Source organism: Melopsittacus undulatus, chromosome 1 (genome assembly GCF_012275295.1).
Source record: "Melopsittacus undulatus isolate bMelUnd1 chromosome 1, bMelUnd1.mat.Z, whole genome shotgun sequence".
Lineage (NCBI taxonomy): Eukaryota > Metazoa > Chordata > Aves > Psittaciformes > Psittaculidae > Melopsittacus > Melopsittacus undulatus.
The window spans coordinates 141846134-141869320 of NC_047527.1; the positions used below are offsets into that span (position 1 = coordinate 141846134).

The window sequence follows — 23187 nt, forward strand, 5'->3', positions numbered from 1 at the left end:
CTAATGCATTTTAACACAATTACAAATAGTGTTAGAAGGAGAAAAAAATTCAGGCTACAATGTTGTAGCAGTGATATGAAAAAGGTGGTGGGAGTTTATTGCTCCTAATTTTTCTGTTAGTTCTTGAGCTGAAACAATATATAATGGAACAAGTTTAAAGAGCCAAATTTGCTTTTAATATTGGGCATTTCTACATTAAAATAATTTCACGGGCTGCCAAGCAATCTGAATAAAGTTGAAAATAAAGTGGTAAAGATGTTCCAGAAACATATGCTTTTCTTGCTACCCACCAGGGTACATGTGGCACCGTGAGTTAATGTATTACCCTTTCAATTGTAGGGATCTTATTCTGGCAATACGTGGACTGTATTTGTTTTGACAGGTATATTGGTGCCTATTGTCACGTCACCAATTACTTAAACATCAGTAAAAGTAGTTGTAATGGGATATAAGGAAAAGCTCTTTACTTGTTCGGCTCCTAAAAATGGCTAGGAAAAGGACCAGATAGAGAAGTCTCATGTTTTCCCTGACAATTATTCAAATTAAATGCTTTCTTGAGAGAATAGTTTCAGCAGAGATGCATCCCTAAAAATATTCTTTTCTATGTTAAATATAGAATATACATATTTTCCATATATAGAGAGAATATACAAATTCCCTCTGTCTCAAAATACCCTGTTCTATAAATACTCTATGCAGTATTCTCCTTAGCTATGGAGAATAAACCCCAGGAATCCTTAGGGGTTGAATCCTGCAAATACTAACTCCCATGACAAATCCTGTGTGAAACTATAGTCCCCATCAGTTTCAAGGGCCATAGATTAGAAGCAAAATCTGACCATTAATGTGAAGACAATACCTACAGAGTGATGCTTTATGATTGTGGAACATAACTGCCTGCGTGCTTCCAATTTATGTTAAGCTTTTGTAATAGACTTGGAAGTTTGCACAATGTAAAATGTAGTGGAAAGCTTAATTACAGTGCTCCAAGACTTTACTTGATAGTATAATTACCTTGTAGCAAAATGACAAACACATCAGCATTATAATCATAAATGCCACTGGTGCTTTCAAACACATTTCACAAATACCTGTATATGTGTGGAGGTAGTTTTCTCATTGTATGAAAATTAAGAATACACTGCTAACAAAATCTGTATTTTCTGCATATGTCTTTAAAAAATGAATTATAAATTACTGTATGTAGTTAACTTAAAGCTAATGGCCTGATATTTTGCTTATTAAATTTGTGGCATCAGATATTCTTGAAGCAGAGGGGAATGGAAGGAAATAGAAATGATAAAAATAATTATTTCAGTTGTAGTAATTACATTTGTGACACAGATTAAGGAAAAGCTCAAAGAGTAAGTTTGGCACAGGTGTGGGTTTTCTTTCCTGCAGAGGCTTTCCTACATGTCTCACAGCAGTATCATTCAAGTTGAGAACAGAAGATAAGGATAGAAGTCCACAGCACAATAGGGAAGAAGCCTGTTTGATCCCTTGGCTATTTAAGTTAATTAGTTAATAGCATATTTTTCCTCCAGCTTTCTTCTGATGGGTTTAGAAATGTATGTGTAAGGGTCAGTATGAGGGGGCCATTTCACAAACAAGGATACTAGAATGTTATTCTGCATCTGAATCTTCAAGAATCTGAAAATGTCCAGTTGCCTGAGACTGGTGCATTCATATTGGACACCTTTATCTGTTAGAAGTGTTACTTTATTGTTGGGGTTTTTTTTTCTTTCTTTCCCCAGCTGTGATGTGATATAGTAACTTAAAGAAGCAGAAATGTTGACTATATATTCTTTATTGATCTAAACAGAAATGTTGTGTTCTGATCAAGGAAAATACTAAACATTACTGTAAACCTTTTAAAATCTTCAGCGTAGCTCATATTTAAGAATTCTAAAGGTTTGGACAAACAATTCCTTGTACAAGTAAGGTTAGTTAGAAGTGACAGAGGAGGGTAGTTCCAGAGAAGTGGCTAAAGCTGATGTTCAAATGAATTAAAGGAAGACTGAGGTAAATGTAAGGATGTTGGCCTGACATTCATCTTGGGTAAAATAATGGAATGACTGAAATGGAATTGCATTAGAAAGTTATGTAGAATTGTAACACAGTCAATAATAGTTGATATGAATTTATGGAAAGATAGGAGATTATTATTAGCATTCCCTTAATTACATGTTTAGTTTAAATTATACACAAAATAATTTCTGTTCGGTTTCCACAAAACTCCTTATTGTTTACATGTTGTTGAATTTTATTATGCAGTAGAGAAGGAAGAAGTTATACACTGGGGATTCTGTTTTGTAACTGCCATTGTTGTTAATTCTCTGTAGTTTGCCTCCCATTTCTACTGTTATGGATATTATTGTGCAAAATCACCAAAAAACGACAGGGAAAATTGGGGATACCTGAAGATAAAGGAGAGGGGGACTAACCTACACTGCTTTTCAAAGAGGTGTAGGGATGTAGGTGGATTAAAGATTCAGGTAATCTCTTTCTGTAAAATCTGTTCATACATCATCTGTCAAACATCATCATGAAAGCTGAAAGAAAAAGAGCATCTTGATGTCTTGTCATACATAAGGTATGTATCTAACTCATCTACCATTAGAACTTACATCAGGTGACACCCCCCCCCCCCCAATATCTTTGCCATGTTTTCACAGATTGGTAATAAAGAAATAAATTGATAAATACTCAGTTTAAACAGGTTGAAAATGGGAAGAAATTTGGAAAGCAAACAAGTGATTATGGAGGGGTTAGACTGTTAAATGAAGCAGCAGGTGAATTGAGAGAGGCCCTGGCTGGTATCACATGAAGAAAAACAGATAAGAGGAACACACACTAGAAAAGACTAAATGAAAGAGGGCAATTAGCAGGGATAATTACTGACAGGAGCACCCTCTTGCCATTTTGAAAGGGATTTTGTCCATCAGTACTCTGATAATAACTGCTGATAAGGGTAGTGATCTTCAGAGGTTGCAAATGCTAAATACTGACTTTGGGGGAAAGAATGCTTTCATTTAATATGGAGCTACTCTTTCTCAAATGAATTACTACATCAGAGTAACCCTGCTAAAGTTCGGGATGGCTTCAGGTTTTCTGTTTCTGTGAATACTTTTGAGTGATACCAACTGAATATGTTTTATCCACACACAGAAAACTGCTATTTAAGAACATAATTATGTAGTAAGAATTATATATTTTAGTCTATTTAGATATAGATAATTATATTAAAATTATGATTATATATTGAAGGAAAAGTATTTTATTAATTTGTTTACCTTTTGCATTTGATTTTTCCTTGTGTAAAATCTCAATTAAAAGAACTTGAATATAGTACAATGTTTACATGCTGTCCTTAGTCATGTGTCAGTTGAAGTAGTGGAATTTTGTATGCTGTGGATGAGTCTGCAAGGGTCCAAACAACATGTCACACATCTATCCTTTCTTGAACATGATGCTTTAACCACAAGAGCCCCAGATAAAAGGACACTTGTTTGCTTTTGGTTTATGTTGATTGTTTTTAAACTGTAGTTTATGTTTCCAACAGAAGTGTGTGGTATACAGACTTAAGCTGGAATGTCCTGTTTCAATAGAAAAGAAATATTCTTAATAGTTTCTTTTCTCAGGTAAAGCTTTGATTTACTTATAACCAGAATTACTTAACTTTTGAGCACTGTAGATCGTGAATCCAAACCCAAATGTACTAAAATTTTGTTCTTCAGGGAACTAAAATGTCTGTGGTTAATTTGTCTGTGGACCACTTTCTTGGCTGCTTTTACAGCATGCTTTTTCGCATACTACTATTCACAGCAGGAAAGTGTTGGGAATTTTGTCTTTATTCTTGTGCTACTATGCAGAAGAAAAAGGCATTCATTGATAATGAAGATTGACTCTCATGAGATGAAATTTCTTATATGTTTTATTACAGTACTTACTGCTAAAGATCTAGGCATATCTTTTGACTAGGTGAGGTTTGCTTTATTGTGCTATAGGTGAGTGAGATTCACAGAAGTACTTTTCATCTAGAAAGTTAGATTTCCTATGTAGTCAGTGGAGAGGAGGATGGGTCTTCTGGAGTCAAAGGCATGGAAAGTTAGATACCTTCTTTGGTCTTTGTAAATTTTCCTGTTTTCAACAGCCATGTTCTTGTATTTGCTGCAAAAGAAAGCAGTGCTGCATGTCTTCCTGGTTCTTCATAGTTCCTTCACTCTGTTAGGGTAGCAGACATCCCTTCCTCCAGTTCCTTTAACAATAAGCTTTGCAATGGGGTTAATTCCGTTGGGAAATGATTATTCTTTTATATTCTCCCCCAGGAATTTTCCATTTAGAAAAGAACATAATGTTTGGTTCGTGTTCTCATTGCACAGCAGGTTTTCTTTAGTACTTCTTCCCACAGGAATGGTGCTCAGTAATTCTCTCCAGTCCTATCATTTAGCCAGATGCCAGCTGTCTGTTGATCGAGCTCAGTAAGTTAGTTCTACACCTGATATGAGGTTTTATCTATTTTTATATATTTTCATTACTAATTTTCGACAAGTGGCTCAGCATCACTCCGAGGGAATTGCTTACATGAAACCCTACAGGAGCTCAATGCAGTCTGAGCTCAGCTGTGTGTATCTGTAATGTGAATCTCAAATGCCATCATTCTCTATGGGCTCCTAAGCAGACTCCAAGGCGTTTCTGGTAATAGGCCACTGGAGAGATGGCCCTGGAAAAGGTAAGAATATGAGTGAAAGCAGACAAATGTTTTTCCTTAGATTCTTACAGTTTTATTAATGATGAATGCTTCCCTTCCCCCCCCCCCCCCCCCCCCCAGCAGATGCTAAATGAGGAGATGGTTGTTACTTTTTCAGAGGACATAACTGTGTAATTTAGATCATGTTTCTGAGCTCCACCAACTTGAAACATCAAAGTGGATTTGTTCTGATATTTGGCCAACTTATCCAGTCATCTCTCTAGACAAAGCATTTATCTGGATTTTTGGTCTGTAGTGTGGCTACAGTGTACGCTCCCCAGATGTGTTTTCCTAACTTTGATGCGATAGAATAAAGCAAACATAAATACCCTTTTGAGTACATCTTGTTATGAGAAGTAATAGTTGAAATGAAGTTAAAACTATTAGATTTGACTGAAGCAGGGCATGAACTTCAGCTGTATTACGTCAGGGGAACAAGACAAGTGTTTAAATTGAAATTTTTTGAAAGGAAAATCTTTTCATATCAGAAAGCTTATCAGAAAGAGCATTTGTTACTAATTTAGTGGGGTGTGTATATGTGTGGTTATATATTAGCGTTGAAAAATGAGCTCTTTCCTGTTCTTCATAATTGAGGGTACAGTTTGTTAATCCAAATATGCAGTAGAACTATCCATAAACTTCTGCTCAGATAATGAGATTTTTCTAGATTTAAACCAGAAAGTTATGAGGTCAGTTGTCACATTTCAGCCACTGAAGTGTACTGACTTGCTGTCTCTTTCATCTGTTCTCCTACTTCAAGGCCTGTGGGAACCTAAGTCTAGGTGAGTAGGACTTAAAAAACACCTTACATATGTTGTCCCATCTCCTTCATAGTCTCAGCTGCCTTCTAGAATAAAGAAGTTGAGAAATGAAATGTTTGCATGGAGGGCTGCAATGAAAATGTGTTAGTTCTTGTGCATTGGATGCTAGGATGTTTTCCTTGCTGGAAAAAATGGCTTTCTTCTAGGAAGTTGACTTGAGCTGAACTTTGGATCTTTTAGAGTGTGCCTCCAAAGCCTTTTTGAAGGTGAGAGATTGTTCCTCTTTAACTCCAGGTAGCCTGAACTGCCTTGCTTTTATATCAGCATACCAGAGTACATAGGTAGTGAGGCTAGGTCAAAAATGTGTTTGTCTCAAACACTGGCGGGTTTGCCACATGGCTGCTCTTCCAACAGAGAATTGGTGCTAAACAAATTGGAAAGATTTTTTTTTTAATCTCTTTGTTAGCTCCTCTATGTTAATTTATTTTAAGGAAAAGAACAATGATGCGTGGTATGAGTGGAGTTAGGACCAGAAGCAGGGAAAAAGTCATATTTCCAAAGACATGGGTGAAGGACTTTCACCTATACTGCCAAATTTGAAGTTTCTTTTTCATGATGTTTTTCAAAAGCTAAGAGATTGAGTGTATCATTAAAGAGTGTATTTTGAATGAATGTTACAAAGCCATATAGCTTCATCTATATTTAGAAGCACAGCAGGGGTACAATATAGAATGCTATTAATAATAAAGTCCCAATCCTATAAATATGTACATGTATCCATAATGTTGACTTTTACATTATTGGGGGCAAATCAGGAACCTGTGTTGTATAATCCTGTGATAAAATAGTTTTTGCACACTAAAACAGTTATTAGTTTTGCAGCTTGTCTTGCTGTGAATGTAAGATTTGGGAAAAAGCACTTGTTTCTTTTGGTTCTGTTCTTTATTCCTTCTTAAGTTCTAATTCCTCTGTTTAACTGGCAGAATGCATTGGTGGAATTTGCTGTGTGGCTAGGGCAGGTGCATGCATAAAGAAACCTGCACCTGATCCTGTTCTTGTGGGCTTTGTGCTTGTGAATTAACAAGGTATTTCAGGTGAGAATTTTCCTAATTTGTCAGTTTGAGACAAGAGAGTTAGCAGGTATAGTTCCAGGTGTGCAGAAGAAGGTCATTGGCCATTATCTGCAACACAACTGTTTTGGTGACCTAAAAATATGTTCTTTTGATTGCCACCTGAAGAGTTGCCATTGAATATACTGTAATGTTAGTTCAGGTGGTTTCTTTTTTGTTTTCTTTGTTTTTCTATAGATGGATGGTCTCAGGCAGGGGTAGGAGAAGCTGTTTGCTGCCTCACTACTAGGTTAAGTCCACCTACCGTGTGACTTGGCAGTAGGATATTTTTTTGGTCTATCAAAACTTGTCTTGCTCCCATAAGATGAAATCTGCACCACTGAAAGTAATCATAGCTGTATGGCAACTGTTCACATAGAATCACAGAATGGTTTGGGTTGGAAGGGACCTTAAAGCTCATCCAGTTCCAACCCCCTGCCACGGGCAGGGACACTTTCCACTAGAAGAGCTTGCTCCAAGCCCCATCCAACTTGGCCTTGAACAGTGCCAGGGATGGGGCAGCCACAGCTTCTCTGAGCACCCTGTGCCAGCGCCTCAGCACCCTCACAGGAAACAATTTCTTTCTAATGTCTAATCTGATAGAAGCCAGGTGAAGTAGAGTGAGGTTTGAGTTTGTAAAGGCTATTTGCTGGGTATTGCTGTGGAGAGAACATTGTTGTGGTCTGTGCTGTAGTTCCTCTGTGGAGGAGCACAAGAGTACTATTCGAAATTTCTTGGTGTTGAACCTTGCAACAGTGGAATTCTACTTTCTGTAAGTGACTGCTTTGAGACTGTTTTCTTTTTTTGCTAGTAAATCCAGTAAAACCTGATGAACTCTAGTCCTTCTGCTGAATTCTCGTCTGATTTGATAGACTGAGGTTTTGAGTGAGTTTAAAAAGACTGCATTTCATCATGATGTGCCTTTGTTTGGAAATGCTTGTGTCTCTTTCAGATGGAAAAAAAAAAGAAATCATAGCAAAGTTTTAATTCAAAGACAAGATATTCAAGCAAGCAGTTCATACGCTTTGCAACCTTTGTACTTCAACTTGAGAATCATAGACTCATAGAATGGTTTGGGTTAAAAGGGACCTTAAAGCTCATTGAGTTCCAACCCCCCTGCCATGGGCAGGGACACCTCACCCTAGGCCATGTCACCCGAGGCTCTCTCCAGCCCGTTTTATTTTCAAATGTACTGGCACATTTCTCAAGAATTTACTAATTATAGAGAAATTCTATAAAGTATCTCAAAATAGAAAAGTAATTTTAGTGCAAGATTCCTTGAAATAACTATTGTTGTTAAGTTTGAGCTTCTAATTAGCCTGCCACCCATTTTCTTTGGTTGCTATGTTTAGAATTTGTTTCCATAGTGTATTATCTTAATTTCATCACTCTGAATCCCAGACACTGTGTTAGCAACCACTGTGGTTTCTAATCACTATAAATTATATGCTGGCTCAACCTGAAGAGGGACTTCTGGAAATTCCCTCAGGTGGTTCAGTATAAAGCACAAGTGCCAAAATTGCAAATGGGATCGAGGGGGGCAAGTTTAATGGCTTGGAATTTAACTTAGAACTTCATTGTCTAGACTGCTTTGATGATTAGTTTGATACTGATACTTTTATTGTTAGAGATGTTGCATTAGGATTTGCTGGAATGGCTTTGTGTTCATCTGTGAAGATGGAAAAATACCTGTATTATGTATTAGTTGGCTTTGGTTTTATCAACCTTTTAAAGATGTGTCTGTCAGCATGCTTATTGTTTCTTGCTATAGTAAAATATAAATGTGAGATGAGCTGGAGGTAGGAGATGTGTTTTCCTGTGTACTTCTTGGGAAACAATGACCTGTGGATTTATTCTGGATTTCTAAAACTCATCACCTGATAACTAATATGTTTTGAATACTTTTTTCCCCACTAGGTGCATATGACTGATCACATTGTGAGTAATGGTCTGTAATAGGATGTAATTCTGCCTTTACTGAATCAATGCAATGTTCCCACTGGAACTGGCCAATCTGCGATGTCACCCGTTGAGCTTCACTGTACCTAACTGTGTGCAGAAGTAGGATCTAATGGATTTCTCTTGATTTCCTGGGCATTGGTAGATGCTGTTGAACTGAAATGCACTTTTAGAAATTTTCATGACAAGGCCCCTGTTAGTTTAAGCTGTTTGTTGAGGTTCCCAGCTTATTTTAGTAGATACAGCTTGCAGCTTTCCTGTTTAAAATTTGGTCCTTTGTTGTAAAATGGTCTTGTGATCATTATACAATATCATATACTCAGGGTATAAACCAAGCTCTCCACCTCTGTGTCTCCATTTAGCTAATGTCTGGCTGTATTTCTTTTTTATATATTGCTGCCAATTCAACTCCAGCTTTACAGTGAAACTCTGTTTCCAGTATTTGTGTGCTATCAGAGAGTCCATGACATATCTGTGCATTATTTAGCACATCCCTATGCTTAAATGGAACTTTTGTTTTGAAGGGGTGAGTAAAGCATTTATTGTAACTCACTGGTTTCTTGGGGTTTGTGTAATTTGTAGCAGATGTTCCTTCACTCAGATAAGCTACTAATTTTATAACTCTGCTTTTGAATTTGAATTTTACAATGTATAACTTGTCTCTAAATGTATTGAAAAGTATCATGTATTTTGGAAAATGTTTTTAGCCTTTTTTAAAGGAATTATTGCCCTCCCCCCCCCTTGGTATTTAATAGTTTAATCAAATAATAAGTAATTACTCACATGTAAAACTGGCTGCAATATTTACTTTTGGATAGGCTGTCAGGAGAAGGTCAAATGTCAGGTTTTAAATAATTTTCTTTGAGTTATTCTTCCCTTTAACTATATTAATTTTTATCTGGCTTTTCAAAAATACTAACCCCCTTTACAAAAACAACAACAAGCAAATAGAGAAAAGTATATTAATCACATTAAAATAGTCTTAAGTGTAATCCTAACCACAGAAGGAACACCAGAAACAACAGGAATTCCTTTATGTTACCATGGGTTTAAACAAAGAAGCTCAGAAAATGATAGGCAGCAGTATAAAACATTAGATGTTAGGGAAAAGTTCTTACCTGTGAGGTTGGTAAGGCACTGGCAGAGGTTGTCCAGAGAAGCTGTGGCTGCCCCATCCCTGGCAGTGCTCTCCATGGTCATAACACACTCTTACTTTGGTTTGTGAAGGTAAGAGACAGCTTTGGTACATGTGAAGTCTCTGAAGGGGATTCTAAATTTAAGAATGCCATAATGTACATGTATTTGGCTCTTATGAAGTGTTTGAGATGACTGGCATCTTAATGTGTAAACTGTGTTATGTTCTTATAGGTAGTATCATAGAATGGTTAGTGCTGGAAAGGATCTTGAAGCTCATCTAGTTCCTACCTTCTACCATGGGCAGGGACACTTTCCACTAGACCAGGTTGCTCCAAGCCCCGTCCAAGCTGGCCTTGAACTCTTCCAGGGGTGAAGCATTCACATCATCCTTGCACAGCCTGTTCCCAGTGCTTTACCACTGTCATAGTAAAGAATTTCTTCCTTATATCCAACCTAAATCTCCTCTGTTTAAGTTTGAACCCAGATGATCCTGCTTTACAGCAATTTACAATTTAACATTGCAGAAAACAAAACCACACAACTTCCCTTGTGAACTTCCTTAATCTGGCTTTTCTATTTTCTGGAGACAGATTGCTATATTAATTACTTGTGATGATCAATAATTCCACAGTCCTCAAGGGAGGCAGTAGAATTTCAGGAGGTAGCTGGGTGCATCCAGATAAAGCATGGGTCGTCATGCTGCAGTGTCTTTCATCTCTGATGTTGTCTCAGATAGAGGTCATGTTGCGCTTCACTTGAATGTTGAGTGTTTGGTGTGTGATGAATGGATGCTTTGTCCTCATCATGGTGGGCCTGTGCTACCGTTTTAAGAACTGAGGTCATGGTTAGCACTAGCCCAGGCCTTCTGATAAGGGTCAGGTAGTTGTGGCCTGAGGTACTTAATCCCAACATGAGCTCTCCTGTACCCATTGCAGTGCTATGGGAATGCCGTGGTGTTTAGAAGTAGCTTGCTTGAGCTGAGTGTTTGATAAAGATCACTTTCTGACATGGATATCTTTGCCTGCATTCCATAAAGCTTTAGTCACCTGTCAAAGGCTCTGTGCACAATGGTTGTTGAGTGAGATAGTCTGCACAGGGAATTGGGCTGCTAATCACTGTTTTTGTTAACTCTGTAAACTAATTTGGGAATTGCCCATAAATGTTTACTCCCAGAATAAGGGATATTTGGGATTTTAATTAAGTAGGTGGTTATTATCACTTATTTTATCAATTGTAAAAGTTTGCTTGCCTGGTGTCTTACCTTTTTTATGTGGCTGCATACCAGATGTGCAAGGTAGACAAAGAGGCTTGTAAGGAAAAAAATGCTTTCCTTTAAATGCTTACATGTTCCAGGTGAACTCAGATATGTGATGGAGACTTCTTTAAGTCATGAAAAATTACTTTGCTAGATCTTGCTTTAGATTTAATAAGTGAGTTGTATTTCCTTCTCTGGAATGAGTTAATCTGTGAAAAGGTGGAGTAGTAGTCATTGTCCTGTTGCAATAGGAATGGACAAGCAATAATCCTAGCATTTCTAAGCATTCTATTTTCTAATTTATATGCATTAACATCCTGCTTTCTGATTTTGTTTAAAAATAGTTGGAAGGGATCAGATCAATGAACTACCTGGCAATAAATATTCCATAAGAAAAATCGCCAGGAGAAGACCCATGTGCTTGTGATCTATGTTTTTGCTTCTGTAACTGTGTGCAGAATGTCTCTTTTGAGCCGGTATAAAGGCTTGCTTATGGATTAATTTACTGTGGAGTACATAATAGATGGTAATTCACCATCTCTGTGTCCATTTAATAATAATTACATTTCAGATGTTATTTCTCCTATTTTAACAAATTTTATGTTGAAGACTTAGTCTGAAGGGCTATGGATGAACTGTAAAGTGATTGTATTCCTTAAATGCCATACTTTTCTTCTCTTCAAACTTGTTTTCTGCCAAAACTGAAGATACTTCAAATTTACTAGAAACTGAACCCAGTGTGACAGAGCTAGGTGAGAGCAAGATCAGTTGGCTGAACTTCACCAGTGGTGGACAGTATGTTTTTCTTGGCTGATTAAAACAAAACCAACCCCCAACTCCCCCCCAAATTGTCGGTCGCATTTCCTGTTTTCTGGTTTAGAATACGGCATAAAACCTGTGAGAGTTTCCAGTCCCAATGGTGCTAGGGCCTCCAAGAAAATGTACTACCAATTTAAAACAAAATGCCTTGGAAATTCATACTCACTTCTTGGCCTTTAGTTTTTCAGTTTTCTTCAACTTTGTAGCCAGCTAATAAGGCGGCATTTTGTATTTTTGGAATTGTATTTGTGTTTTCTTGTATTACTGAAATGAGCCTGGGAGAGTGATGTTCATTATTGCCCCAAGGAACTTGTCTGAATATGCAAGAGTGGGTATGTTGCAAGCTGTTTTCAAGAGGGATTATTAAGTTTGAAGTTAATGCTGGAAGTTAAAAAGTGCCCTAAAAAATATCTTTAAGAAATTGGTAATAATGGAGAAATCTGAATGTTTTTAAAACTTAAATCACCATTAGTTTGCATTTCTCAAATTCTCAGCATCTTCTGAGGCCTACTTAGCAATAAATAACCATAGAATCATAGAGTGATTATGGGTTGGAAGGGAACTTAAAGGGTATGAAGAGAAATCTTTCTGCTTGAGCACTTTAAGGTTGAAAACATGAGAAATACTCTATGCTTGGAAATGATTGCACTTAAATTCTGGCAGTAGTGTTCAGGGTGGAAATTCCCAAGATGTTAAAAATACTTCTGGATTTCAGCTCTACCTGTGCAACTGTGAATATGAAATTTAGTAAAGATGTTCAATATGAGCTTTCTTTAAGGATATAAATGAAAATCAAGTTTTGATCAGTTGTAAGAACACACATTCAATAGCATACTTTCAGCACATGCTGGTTTCCTGCACTGGCTAAATTCTTTTCTTCCATTGCTGTTAGAAAGTCTGAAAACCTGATTTTTAGTTTTGTTTGAAAGCTTTGGGACATTAAAGAAGGAAAAGGAAAATTGTTAAATAGGCAATGATAGGCCTTATGCAATATAGGTAGAGTTTTCACCTGATGGCTTTGAAATGTTTACAGTAATTTTCCTCTGTGAGGGAAGATTCCTTCTTTTTGCCTCAGATCAAACACTTACTGTGGAACCTTATAATCTCAAACTATCTTTAGTTCTTCCAGCTGCTCTCTGTTGCTTTGGCTTTCAGCTTGACATATCTTAAGGGGTGTTGTACAAGCAACCTTTTTTCTATGGTTTCTATGGCTTTTTTAAAGCTACCATGGCCGCGTATGCCATGTGTATATCGCACATTATAGTATTGTAATTCATATTGTGTTATCCTGGGTGTTCCAGAGCTCAGAAAGCTGTATTAGGTCAATTAATCTATTAATAGAATGATTAGGACTTAGAAATGAGGGGTTTTTTTTCCCCTTTTTGGTTTCTCTGGAAGTACAAAAGTTGAACTTGTATATATGCAGTCATGTAAAGATTTAATTGCTGTGTGTTTTAGTGACCTGCAACACTCCAAGACTGCACCTCTCCTTTAGAAACTTAGGCCTATCACTGGTGTATATTTGTGTTGTGTTAATGTGCATTTTGTACCAAAGGCAAACTTTTCTAACAGCTGTATTTTTAGGGTTTCTTACAAAGGTGCTTTCAAAACAGCTTAAAGGCTTGGTACATTAGGTATTGTTTGGGAGTACTGGGAGATTTGTTTTATATCTATAGCCTATGAGGAGGTGAGTACCTCCTTTGGTCATGGTTATAAAATAGAAAGAAAGCAAATTCTGAAATGAAGGATCCTTAAGGTAAAATGCCATGTAAAAGGCCTGAGTTATATAGTGTAAGTTAAAACATAGCACCGAGTGAGAGATCATCGAGGAATTAATTAATGAATTCTTAAATGCCTATTGGACAGGAAAGGCAATGAGATATTTGAAGGTCTCTGTTAGACTGAGGAGAACTTCACTGTTGTAGCTTGCTTCCTCAGAAAGGTGAAGCTGTATAGCTGTACAATGACTGGTTGCAGTGGTGAGATATAACTGGTATAGGGTGCTACTTCGTGTTGTGTCTGTGATGGAGCTTTGTCACCCATAACTGTTGAAATATAACCGCAGTGTGGAACTGAACCTTGTGTAGAACGTGAGGTATGAAGAACATCATAGCTTTTGTCTGAACAAACTGACTGGGGGCATGATTACATCAGGTTATATGTTTGTGATACTGTTAATCTCCAACTGAACTATGTCATGTTGGTTTTCTCTATTTGGGATTAACATTTCACTTCTTCACGTGGTTAGGTGGCCTTTTTTTGGTTTAATTTTGTTACTGGGCTCTAATTTATGTAGTGTTTGGGCTTATGGGTGTCCTGTGGGTTCTCCATGTTGTTTGGAAACGTTACATCTTAAAATATAAATCAAAAGCTATCAACACATTTTGTTTGAAATGTTTCATATTTATAGTTCCCTAAAACTCTGTTTTCTTTATCTTCCAAGTCACATGGGAGTTTGGAGGGAACACACACACACATCTGTAATGCCAGTGTTGCAGATTAAAAATAGTTTCTCTCCACCAAATGCTAACAGCTGGTTGGCTTTAATTCCTGTCTGAAGATGCGTTGTATAGTATTTTCATTTCCCTGCTGTTGCCAAATGCTAATGGATCAAGCTCTGCAAGTTTTTCCTTTGTAAAATCTGTTGTAATACTAATTACACTTTAAATGCATTTTTCTGTGAGGCTTTTCACAGTTCCAGTCAAGCACCTATTACCCCATTTTGCAGATAAGTAAACAGGAGAATGTGATTGAGGGAGGTGCTTTGGGTTGATTTAAATGGCAGTGAAGGTAATCAGCACTGCTGTAAGCCGAGTATTATCCAGCCAACATGAAGATGTAGTGGCATTCATGTGAACAGATCTTGTAAGCTGTGCTCACCCAGGATAAACCCCTTTCCTTTAGCTGAAGTAGTTCAGTGCCAACACTGTGGAAAATCTCTTGTTGTCATATTGACATGTCATATTGAAATTGCATAGTGAAATCACTGTTATCTTCAATTTTCACTGGTGATGGGGAATGTCTAAACATTGTACTTCAAGAAAGAAGGCATTTATAGGAAAGTTTCTCAGAATACCAATTTTTGTAATGCTGTGAGTCTACAATATTATATACAGGGACAAGTTATTCCGGAACTGAGTTGAATATCATATAATGGCTCTTCTGTTTTTTCCCCATCTTGAAGTACTCAACACAACTATTTTATCATCTTAGAAGAAGTGAATCTGGCATTTTAGTTTGATTTTTGTTTTTTTCATGATGTCTGGCAAGTAAAGTGGTACTGCCTTTATATACATGATCCATAATGTTTACATTTACATCTTAGCATAAAAGCTTAAGCAACTAGTTCAAAACATGGAGAGACCTAAGAGCTAATAAAATAACAGATTGAAGTTCTGTTCATCTGGAAATAATTATATACTGCATTTTTAATTGCATAAAATCAATGTATTGTTTTTGATTCATACAGTAGGCTTGCTGGTCATCTGGAGATTTGTGTCTTGTGTGGTATAAAACTGAAAGTTAGTGTGTTATTATGTATTATGATGGGGATCAAGCTCACGAGTGCCTGAAGAATATGCTCTTAACTGGAATCCTTTCTACACTGATTATACTAGATAGATTGATCCTGTTACCTTGGGTATGCAAAAGAAAAATCTTGATAATGAATTTAGTACTTTGTGGTTTGTGTTTGTGGAAAGCAGAATTCCTCAGGATCTTCTAAAGGAAAATAGGAGTGTGCCAAAGGTAATTTCAGTGTTGAGTGTTCATGGATGGTAAAATTATCCTTAACAGACATTTGTGATTTTTGCAGGTAATAGCTCTAGCAGATGCAGCAGTGGAAAATCAAGCCAACATATTCCAGGCATTCACAAAGCTGAAAAGTGCCACCCATCTGGTGATTATGCTGATTAGTCTGTGGCAGAAGCTCAGCACTGATCAAGTTGCTATTCTGGAAGCTACGTTTTTGCCATTAGCAGAAGATACGAAAGAGATGGTAAGAATCTGTATAAACCTGTTAAAAAAATGCCACACAGCTTTAAGTGCTTAAATTTATGTATTTCACCATGTGCTTTGTGGAAGACTGTCCTTTGAAGTGATATAGTAGACTTATTAAGTAGGAGTTTGATGCAAACTACATTGATTTCTCAGGAAAGTGGGAAAATAGGAGTAGGCTATGGAAGGCTTCATTGGAAGATATGGTTGATAGTTAACTTCTGCTTAATCCTTCCTTACCAAGCCACATAGGAGCATCTCACATAAAAGTTTAGCTGGCTTTAGCTTCTCTCCAGTTATTAGCACAAACAGGTTAGCCCCAGTTTTTTGGAGATTAATGTAAATATATATGAATACTCACATGCACACATTCCAGCAGAACTATAAAATATAGACGTGTACACACAGCAATGAGCATTGGCCATACTTTGTGCACATTGGCTTATATAATGGATGAAAGTTATACAAATGAAATACTGTGTATAAATAATGTACTTGTGTTCTCCACTGTGCTCTACATAGTCCTGCATTGTTCAGATACTTTGAGCAAGCTGGTCTAGTGGAAGGTGTCCCTGCCCATCACAGGGTGTTGGAACTGAATGAGTTTTGAGGTCCCTTCCTACCCAAACTGTTCTGTGATGCTATGATACTTTGCAAATTCTGTTCTGATTTAGTGAATATGACTATGTGAGATCATGTGCAAAGTTTGGAGAATGGTCTATAAAGAAAGATAGTGCTGTATTCTATCCTTGCTCAGGGCTCTCAGTTGGATACTCCTTTAGGTGAGTGTTCTAAACTTAAAAAAACTGGAGGCAATCTCTAGTTAGTTTCAAGTCCAGCCTTTTTACTGGTTTCTAGAATAAAGTACTTAAAGATAGCATGCCACAGTTAGAAGAGAAATAAAATCTGACATTAATAAGTCTCAACAGTTTCCTTTAGGAGTTTGAACAGTATTCTGGTATAATCTTTCACAAATGATTTCTGTAGAGTAAAAAATAAAAACTATCTTATGTACACATTAATACTAATTTTCATGTTCTGCACAGGGTTTTGCAGAGTACAGTGAATGCAGATTTTGGTATGTTCCTGAAATACTTAAGAATGGTTTGTGGCCGTTTAGAAAGCTTGTGCTGGGTTCCAAGTGAATGTAGGATCATCTGCAATTTCCCCTGGGGGTGAGAAACAGTGGTTTGGTATTGTACATTATATGGATCCATAGCAGGCAGAGCAAAAAAAGCAAAGCAAAAAAAGAAAAAAAAAGGATTTGTTTTGGATTTTTATCTTCATTTAAACTTGAAAAAACTAAGTTGCCCAACTGAGGAGTATTCATTCCCATGAATGGAATTGAAAGAAAGTTCGTATGACTCCCATAAAAGCCCAAACAACCATTTTCTGCATGACTCACTTTTATTTTGTCATCAGGAATTGCATTGCTTTGACACTTTTTGATAAAACATGGTGAAATCTGTTGTATATTGTATAATATATGAAGTATATATACTGCAGTACATGTATTGATGTGGTTTTGATATAGGAGTTAACAATATTCTGTGTTAAAGCTGTAAGACCTCGCAGATTTTGTAAGGATATACATCCTGCAGTGCAGCCAGGATGAAAAATGTAAACCAACAGTAATTGGGAGTGGAAACAGGAATGAAACCTTTACAAAATACTGAAATACATGCTGTATTGAAGTTGTTATGGTACCACAGGAATCTGACTGTAATTTGAGGAGAAGTTTAGGCAGGGAAGAGGGAAATCTTCTGACATACCAATGATATTTACAGACAGAAGCTCCTAGCTAGTGTTCAGATTTCCTTGCAAGCAGTCAAGTAGAACACTGGTGAAAGAAACTACTCTGATGAATTTTTATTTACTCTTCAAACAGTTCTGCACAATAGTTTATTGTATTTTTATTTGGAGGGGATGTGTTTATAGCAGGGTTTGGATGCAGTCTACATCTCCAGAACATTGTCTGCCTTCTGCATTCTGATCATGGAAGTGTTTTGGTGGTTGTTTTGGTTGGGTTTTTTAATGGAAGGAAAATGTTTAGACTATACTGTTACCGTAAGAAGAAATGCTTCTCTGACCATAACATCAACATTATTCTCATACATGCCATTCCATGTAGAACAGATTGCATCTTGTTTTCTAGGCCTGGCCATCATTTCAGTTTGATGTTTAGTAAATACAGTAGTGCTGTTTTATGTTCCCATTGTCACCATTTTTTTTCTTCAGACTGCTAAATGGTTTCTGTTGCTGCAAACTTTTATCTAAGAACATGGAAAATTTCTTTTTCCCTGTCTACAAAGATACATGGAAAATTTGCTTTTTGTTGTCTACAAAGTTATAGCAGAAGTAGTATGGCTGACTTGTGTATTTTCTGGGAATAACAGATATTCGACATAATATTTTATTTGCAGCATAATATTATTATTCCATAATACTTTATTTATAACTAGCACCAAAATAGTATTGCTTTAATTAAACTACAGGGTTGCTCCTATTTAGTATTGGACATATAAGACCAGGTTGGGCAGAGTCTTGGGTGACATGGTTTAGTGTGTGGAGTGCCTGCCCCTGGCACGGGGTTGCAACTGGATGATCTTAAGGTCCTTTCCAACCCAAACCATTCTGTGATTCTCTGATTCGCCCTTTTCACTGTTTCTTTCATGAATTTTGCACATTCTGAGGAGTATAACACTAGAAATTGAATGAGGTTCCTCAGGTTTCTGGTTTTTACCAGTGGAATAAATGAGCTAATCATTCTGCTAATGAAACCATTAAGAAAGTGATGCTAAAGCTGAATAAAAGTTAATTTGCACAGGACTTAGGCACATTTTTGTCCAGTGAACTTAGCTAGTGTGGGACTAAAATTAAACCCATGTTCAAAATATAGTAGTATGTATTGTCAGTATTTTGGAGCATAATTTTCTAGCTCCTTGCAAACTATACTTTAAAATGTATACTGGTTGGAATGTATTGCTATCAGTTGAAACATACGGTAGAAAGCTACTTGGAGTGCTTTTGGAGACAAAAGAATCCATGATCACCATAATAATGATTTATCAGTGATGTTATTATGCATTTCATTATTTTCAGGAGAGTTGGTGAATGCCCTGGATGGAAAAAGATTTTCGAAAAAAGCTTGGTTAGTGATAAAGCAGATGTTTGCCATAGGAAATCTCTTGGGGAAAAGAAGGAATTTGTCCACGATACCCTAAAGGGTTCAAAGGGTTCATGCTACAAGGGATAGTTTTGATATAAAGGTTGCATGTGTCTGGGTTGACTAGTGGCTTGTATGTCTGATCAAGAAGCTATTAATGCTTTCTTTCAGATACTACAAAAGGAAAAAAAAGTATCAATACTAATGTTTTAACTTCAGGACTGATGGAGGACCCTCAGCAGTAACTTTACTGAAGAATAAATATTTTCATAGTTCTTATGATGTCCATCATGTTTGAAAAATCATGGCAGTCAGGTGAAGCTCCCAGCAACTGGAAAAAGGGAAATATAACCTGCATTCAAGAATGGGAAAATGGATGACCCAGGGGACTACAGACCAGTCAGTCTCACCTTTGTGCCTGGCAAAATCTTGGAGCAGATTCTCCTGGAAAGCATGCTAAGGCACACGAAAAAACAGCAAGGTGGTGGGTGACAGCCAGCATGGCTTAACTAAGAGGGAATCCTGCCTGACCAATTTGGTGGCCTTCTATCATGGGGCTTTTAGACCTCATAGCAGCCTCCCAGTATCTGAAGGGGGTCTGTAAGGATGCTGGGAAGGGACTCTTCATTAGGGACTGTAGTGATAAGACAAGGAGTAATGGGTTCAAACTTAACCAGGGGAAGTTTAGATTGGATATAAGGAAGTTCTTTACTGTCAGGGTGGTGAGGCACTGGAATGGGCTTCCCAGGGAAGTTGTGAATGCTCCATCCCTGGCAGTGTTCAAGTCTAGGTTGAACAGAGCCCTGGGTGACATGGTTTAGTGTGAGGTGTCCCTGCCCCTGGCAGGGCGGTTGGAACTTGATGATCTGAAGGTCCTTTCCAACCTTAACTATTCTACGATTCTGTGTTACCAAATAGTGACATACAGGAGCTTCACTGCTCAGAATCATCCCTTTCTAGTTATAGGCACATTTGTGATACTATAGTTAATAGTAACAGCTATAAATTGGCATTTTGGAAGTACATTTTCATCTTTTAATGGTTTGGAATCATACCAACTAACTAAATGTCTGTATTATTATATCTTATTTTGTTACTGAAGTTGTAATTTGGAAGAAAAGAATGACTGAGGATGAAATGCATATTTTTAAGTGGCTCTATGATCTACTGTAATTAACTTAAGTTTGTGGCTATAAATTTGCTACTTTACGGTGTTTATTAGATGAAGTAGAAAAATAGACTTTAAGGCAAGGATGGAAAAGAGATGGTGTCAGAAAAAAATCATAGAATCAGTGAGGTTGGAGAAGACCTTTAAGATCCAGCTCTTACCCCAGCACTGCCAAATCTGCCACTAAATCATATCACTCTCATGAACCAAATTTGTGAAGTATCTAGTAAGACTCACAAGAGTTATTGTTAAAGTGACTGTGATTTCTGTAAGAAGATGCAGGAAAAGATCAGGCTGTTGGGAAAGACTAGGTAGCCTGCTAGGTTTTATGCTTGATAGCAGATGGGTTTGACTTGTAGAGTTCTTGAGTGATGTAAAAAATACTCTTTGGCTGGTTTGCACTTCAGAGGAGCAGCAGAAGAAACTATGGCCAATGCCCAATTGTATTTGCAATTTTTTTTGTAATTTGCAGTTTTTTCAGTTGCTGATAAGGGGACATCAAATCTTTATTTTCTTGAAAGGTTGACTTTTGGTGATTGGTAATAGTGGCATAAAATTAGTTTAAACAAAATTATGCAGAAATAGCTTTTGATGTACATTAGGAATTCTTGTCATGTTAAATTGTATTCTTTAGAACTTTTATCAAACTCAGGACAAGCATTCAGCCTTGATCTAAACCTTCTAATGGAGAATCTGACATATCTGGTTTTGAAAAATCAATTTTACGTTTAACTTGATCTGTCACCTTATTTGTTCTGTCAGTATTAGGAAATACTGAAGTTAATCTTCAGTGGGGTCAGTTGTGAGCATAAGCCTGCTCACAGATTTTCTTTCTTGGCGTAAATTAGTCAAGGTAGAACTGTGTTCTGCTGTAATTAGTTTGCCTCCAGCATATATTACCTCCTTGAAAACTAATTTGGATTTCCTGCTAAGTATTGCAGTTGTCCCAAGAGACATACCCTTTGTTTGACAGATTAAATAAGCTTCTGTTATCAGACATCTTTCTTTATGTAATATTGTGATGGGGACCTCTAAACTTTCTCTTTGTTAGGGTAGTCTGCCTAGTTCAGGTACAAAAAGAAGCTAAAATATTTTAGTGCAGTAGTAATTACTGAATATGTGCTGCATAGCAGGAATTGAGACCAGTTGTCATCTAAACTGCTTAATTACCAAAGTGATGCATTATAATGATTACAGCCATGTTTTTCGCCAAAATGACTTGACACTTCATAATCAGTGACTCACTCTGGGCTTGTTTCTTTTAAAGAAGCTGATGGAGTCAGTGGATAATTCCCTTGATATTGGGTCCTAATTGAGAGATCTGCAGATGCTTGCTATGTGAATCTTTCATCTTGTTACAAGATCCCAGGAAAAAAACTCACTGGCTTCTTCACGATGATTTTGAGGGTAGCCATTTCTTTTCAGATGGAAGTTCTCCTTTTAGTTAATGGTAAAATGCTTTGTCTTAATTCCTAGATCAAGAATGATATACCAGTATTCTCTTGTTTCTGCACAGGTGGCAACAGGCACACTTTACATTAGGACAGGCCAGTTCATGTTAAAGGAACACTGAGATTGCATAATTTATTTCTGCCATCTTCTGGCTTTTTCAATGAAGTGAGAGTTTGATATAGCCAAAATATGGTTTTGATGCCTCAAAAGTAAAGCAGACCACAAGACAAGGCTGCACAAACAATGGTGAAGTTAATTATCTTTGCTAGGTTGGACTAGATGACATTTAAAAGTCCTATTCAATCCCAACTATATTATGGTTCTATGATTCTACTGCCTCAAGCAAAAAAAAAACCTCAATACTTCTAGCATAAGCCTGAGAATTGGCAATGCAAGTAAATATGCAAGTCCTGTTTGCCGCTGTCCTTATTTTCCTAGCCTGTGCATTTTGAGAGAATAGAAATTCCACAATTTGAAGCAACAGAGCTGATTCTAAAGTTAGTGGTGAGTAAATCTAAAGTACTGTGAGAATTTTAATAGAAAACAAACTTTTTGTCAAGTTGTTGTTTTTTTTGAGAGGTAAAATGTATGAGTGGGCATGTTTACATATGTCACAGCTTTTGGAAACAGAAACTTGTCAGGCTTTTATAGCATTTTATATCAGTAACCTAATAAAGGATATTGTAGTAAAAGAAAAGTTCCTCCCCAAAGTCTATCACTGATACTACAATAAAATATGGAGTGAGATGCCATAAAATGTCTCAAGAAACTTTTTTTAGCAAGTTTGATTCACTTTTTTTTTTCCAGATAAATTATAATAAGGTCTGATTCTTCTTCCCTGTATCAAAAATTATCTTGCTGAAACTCAACCTTATTTATAGACCTCATGTGTGGCAGGATTACTGCTGGATGTATAGCCTTCTTCAGCAAGATGCATGGCTCCTGATGTGTTTGCATGTTTGCAGACAGCTTTGACAGCATCTGCAAAACCCAAACAACACCTCAGTTTTCCTGCCTAACTGGTGACAAGTTCTTGAGGAAAAGAAAGATGAGGTGTTAGACTATTTTAGTACTAAAAAGCAAAACAACAGACCTCTGATGCTGGCAACGAAGAAGCCAAACAGCTCCGTTCATATAGTACACACAACAGTTTCTTTCATCAGTTCCCAGGAAGGGATCAATGGTTGTAAGAAGTCAAGTTAAAAAGAAAACTCTGATGACAAAACCCCCCTAAAAATTTCAGGATTTGGGAATAGCTTCTACAGAAACCTATGATGTGTGTGAACTTTCATGATTCCAGACAAGGATGTGTTTAAATTACAACAAACAAGCATTACTAAAGGAGTAACTGTACAAGCAGAATCACAGAATGGTTTGGGTTGGAAAGTCCCCAGAGCTCATCCATTTCCAAGCCCCTGCCATGGGCAGGGACACTTTCCACTAGAGCAGGTTGCTCCAAGCCCCTGTGTCCAACCTGGCCTTGAACACTGCCAGGGATGGGGCAGCCACAGCTTCTCTGGGCACCCTGTGCCAGCGCCTCAGCACCCTCACAGGGAACAACTTCTGCCTGAGAGCTCATCTCAGTCTCCCCTCTGTCAGGTTAAAGCCATTCCCC

The 23187-nt window shown here is 37.2% G+C and overlaps 1 protein-coding gene across 1 annotated transcript in view; it reads left to right on the forward strand.

Annotated features, from left to right (window-relative positions):
• The window catches only part of BBS9 (Bardet-Biedl syndrome 9), a 252846-nt gene that overhangs the window by 94036 nt on the left and 135623 nt on the right, over positions 1 to 23187 (forward strand). Inside the window, exon 21 of the mRNA XM_031042432.2 lies at positions 15605 to 15787. Coding sequence (XP_030898292.2) covers positions 15605 to 15787 — 183 coding nt within the window. The remainder of the gene's footprint in view (positions 1 to 15604; positions 15788 to 23187) is intronic.